Source organism: Atta colombica, unplaced genomic scaffold (assembly GCF_001594045.1).
Source record: "Atta colombica isolate Treedump-2 unplaced genomic scaffold, Acol1.0 scaffold137, whole genome shotgun sequence".
Taxonomy (NCBI): Eukaryota; Metazoa; Arthropoda; class Insecta; order Hymenoptera; family Formicidae; genus Atta; species Atta colombica.
Window position 1 is genome coordinate 82,819 of NW_017259225.1, and position 4,113 is coordinate 86,931.

The 4,113-nt window shown below is 34.1% G+C and overlaps 1 protein-coding gene across 2 annotated transcripts in view; it reads right to left on the reverse strand.

The window, feature by feature from the left end:
• Positions 1–203: 203 nt before the first annotated feature.
• Positions 204–4,113, reverse strand: part of LOC108684643 (band 4.1-like protein 5) — a 4,668-nt gene continuing 758 nt past the window's right edge. The window contains exons 2-7 of one of the 2 annotated variants that reach the window (XM_018189074.1): positions 3,918–4,065; positions 3,673–3,849; positions 2,420–3,124; positions 1,609–2,042; positions 799–1,227; positions 204–392 (exon numbers count right to left, since the gene is read on the reverse strand). In XM_018189074.1, the coding sequence (XP_018044563.1) occupies positions 261–392; positions 799–1,227; positions 1,609–2,042; positions 2,420–3,124; positions 3,673–3,849; positions 3,918–4,065 (2,025 nt within the window). In that variant the 3' untranslated portion in view covers positions 204–260. The remainder of the gene's footprint in view (positions 393–798; positions 1,228–1,608; positions 2,043–2,419; positions 3,125–3,672; positions 3,850–3,917; positions 4,066–4,113) is intronic. The other variant, XM_018189075.1, reaches the window with a different exon arrangement.

Sequence of the window (4,113 nt, forward strand, 5' to 3'; positions counted from 1 at the left end):
GGTACTTTGCTTTTTATATTTAAGTAACAACTTAGAACCTTTCATAACTATTTTTTAACATGTAGTTTTTTACATGCCAAATTTTAATTGTCACGATTGTTATGACTAACATTACGCACTTTGTAAAGTAAGTAAAAAAAGAAAGCTATAGGCAGTCCGAGGAAGACCAAAGTAAATATATATAGTCGTACGTTGGTGCTACTTTCTCGCGCATTGTATATCGATATTATTTTTTTTCTTTGTAATATTTAATAAATATTTTATAACTGTGTGGTAATTACCGTCTTTCTCGTAATTATTGTATGCTTAGTTGGTGTTTGATCAGGTGCTGGACTTTGTGACGGATCCGCTACTAACCAAGGACTAATGTCTGACGCCGCTTGACTCTCATCCTGTGAAAATACGTCTTTTAATGCTTTACTCTGAATTAATTTTTCTGGATTGTTAATAATAATTATTTTTAAAAATTATCATTGTATAGAATATTAATAATCATCATTTATATTAACTTTAATGACCAAATTTTAATAGTCCAAATTATGAACTCGAAGAATATTCAACTTTATTATTCACGTATACACAAACACAACTTTCACACAAAACAAATTTTTACGCTTTCATCAACACGTCTAACTTACTCCCATAAAATAAAATCTTACTTTTTTTTATGATTAGCGCTAAATGATAAGTTTCTTAGACTTTATTTATTCTAAAAGTAAGTTTTCCGTTCTTGATGAAATCAGGATGTTTACGTGATAGACGAGACGTTGGACTGCAAGCGTTAAAAATGTAACTGACCTTGTGTGTAAGTGTCGTAGTGGTCGTTTGTATCTCCTCAGTTTTAACAACCCGCGCTCCGGCTTTTTCTATATCCGCCTCGACTTTTTTCTCTATTGTAACCGGTTGTAAATCTTTAAAGGGATTGAGAATACCCAAGAATGGGTTCGAGTCTATGAATGGATTGGTGTTCTTTTTCTTGTCGTCTTCCGGTTTTGCTTCCTCCTCGGAAGCTTCGGGCGTATTAGACGTATCGATGCTATCATTAGTGAACGGATTGAAAGGATTTTGTGATTGTTGGTTCGATACTTTCGGGCTTAACGACGTAGTTTTTTGTTCGATCTGTCCCCAACTGTCCAACGAAAAATGCGTTACAGTAACAGCATCGTCCATAGAAGGATTTACTGCTGTTGTCGCTCCGCTCACGGAGAGAGTCAATTTGTCACCACCCTATTTGATGAAGAAAGCAAGAAAGCAAACACATTATGGCTGGCGTCTAGCATAAAGCAGACATAATAAATAATATAAACATAAACAGCAACAAAGAATAATATCTTGACAAAATTTAATATTATTACTTATATAATTATTTATATAATTATATAATAAGCTGCGCATAAGTTTATAAATATTTTATAATACTATACAATACATATGTAAAAAATACGTTAAGTTATATTACTAAGACAAAAATATCTTAAATTTAAAAAGATATAAAATATAAAAAGAATACAATCAAAAATACACAAAAGACATACAATGTAAACGATTCAAGCAGGACAAAAACTATAAAAATAGAAAAAATTGTAAATGAAAGTTAACGATGCTTACCACGGAAACGATAGTTGCCGCATCTGAGTGTTGATTTTTCTTTGCAATTACTCCAGAGCTTTCTGTGGACGTAATGGAGACCAAATTCGAATTTTTCCCCTGCTCAAGAGTAGCCTTCAGTATGTTGCACTTTAGAGATTCCGGCGGAATTGGTGTTCGAGGGGGTAACGACGATATTCCACCCACTTGATTATTAGGTACTAGCTGCACTTGATTGGTGATAGTTTCAACCGTCAAACTGGTTTTCATAGGTTCTGACTCTTTCTCGCTACTGCTAACCGTCGTCTGGTTCCTGGCCTCTAGTGGTTGTTGATCTTTGGCGAGAGACTTCAACAGAGAATCTACCAAAGGCGATGACGTGCCCTGAACACTCGAAGAGTTCGAAGATTTTGTACTGGATCGATTCGATTGACGCTGCAAGGGTTCTTCGTCGGCTGAAAATATTTTTAAAAAACATAATATAAAAATGATATTTAAAATATTTACATTACAGATTAAAAAATCAAAGAAATAATTCTTAATTCTTTATATGATCTTTTTTACGTCAAAGTTTAACTATAAATATAACTATATTTCTCTTATCAAAATCTAAAATATTTAAAAAATATCTCGATAAAAAAATATTTTTTCAAAATATTCTCAAATAAACTGAAATACAATATTATATATCATCTATTCGCTCTATTCGCATTTTTAAACAGCTTGCGAAAATTTCTTTTTTTTTAATAATAAATAAAGTTTTTAATAAAATGTTAAGTTTCGAAATATGAGATTGCCATCACTATGCTAATTAAAATATATTTCAGCTCACCTGGAGGTGGAGAAGGTTGCGGCTGTTCTACCTGTTGTTGTTGACGCTGCCTTTCGCGAAGAACGTGACTTTGTCGTCGCGCATATCTTTGACTCGGTCGTCGCTCGAATTGCACGGTGCGGCGCGCCCGATTCAGCTGTGTCGTCTGAAATTCCGTTTTGCCGCTGTAACGGAAACGCGAACCCATACGGAAAAAGTTCTGGCGGCCGCTGGTTCCCTTAACCGGTGCACGTAGACGGAAAAAAGCATGATGCTCCACTGCGCACTTCCATAAATGCTTGCAGGCCTTTTCGTTCACCAATCTAAACACGAAAGTGTGCTCCTGCTCGCCTCTGCCTTCATCGTCTTCTTCTACGACCACCAGCGTCAGTTTTTTTTTCTTGAAATCCAAACGACCAATCTTTGGCCAGAAGAACAAGCCTATCTTTTGCGTGCCTTCAAAAACCAGAATGCCGGTTGGAGTCAAGCCCAGAGAATACTCGCAGGCATCTTTACCAAGAACAATGTGCATATCGACGCCATACATATCTAGCCATTTGGCCTTGCTAAGATATGCAGATTCTGCTTGGGCCGGGCTGAGACCAGAACATTTGATATATTCTTCCAGTATCTCCAGTTCCATCTGTTCCGTTTGGCCTGGCACAAAGCGGAATTCCGATACAGTCGCAGCACTGTGCATAGCAGGATCGTAATCTCCTAATTCAGCTAAAATAAGAATTCCATTTTTTTATTGAACAAACATTTGTCACACTATGACAGCTATAATTTTATTATAGTATTATTAATTTTATTAATAATAACAAAAATTTATTAATAATAACAAAAAATTATTAAAAATATTTCTATAAATCAATATAATAATAATGCCTATTAGAGATAACACAGGGTGTTGGTGTGAAATTTAATTTAGTTAGAAAAAGATTTCAAACAATATGCAAACGTTTCGATCCAATTTCGAATTTTTATCAATGCTCATGATTAATTAAATTAGTTATTTCCTAAATGTACTTCCTGGGACAATGATCGTCGTTGTCAACAACATTACAATTTAGCTGACTAATTTAATTAATCACGAGCATTGATAAAGATCCAAAATTGAATCGAAATGTTTGCATATTGTTTGAAATCTTTTTAAATAAATTAAATTTCACATCTTGTTGACATCCTATGTTGGCTCTCTAACAGGCATTATTATTGTATTGATTTGTCAATTGATCCGTAAAAAATCTATTTTAATTCTTGAATAAACTTACATTGAAGAGCTAAAGCAGCTAACTGAACTGCAACTTGATGAGGACAGTGAAGCTTGCCTTCTAAAACATCTTGCTTCAACTGCAAGAAGAACTGGTACCGCGTCAGCTCCTCACGCAGCGTGTTTGGTTCCGAAGAATAGAATTTTACTTTTAATCTGAGCGTGTACGGAGGTCCAACTAGATAAAAAATTATGTAAGTTTATGCTCTTTTGCTTTTAAAAGAATTTTAAAAAAGTGACACATACTTTTAACTTGTTTCTTGATAGGTTTTGTTGGATCTAGCCAGTGTTGGACATTATTACTATCTGTATATTGAAGTCCAAAATAATCCTTTTCAATTAAATCGAGACTATAAAATACTTGTTCATATAAGTCACTAGCCAATGCTTTTTTCTGCAAAAGAAGACCAACAATTAAAACAACATATGTATATATATATAT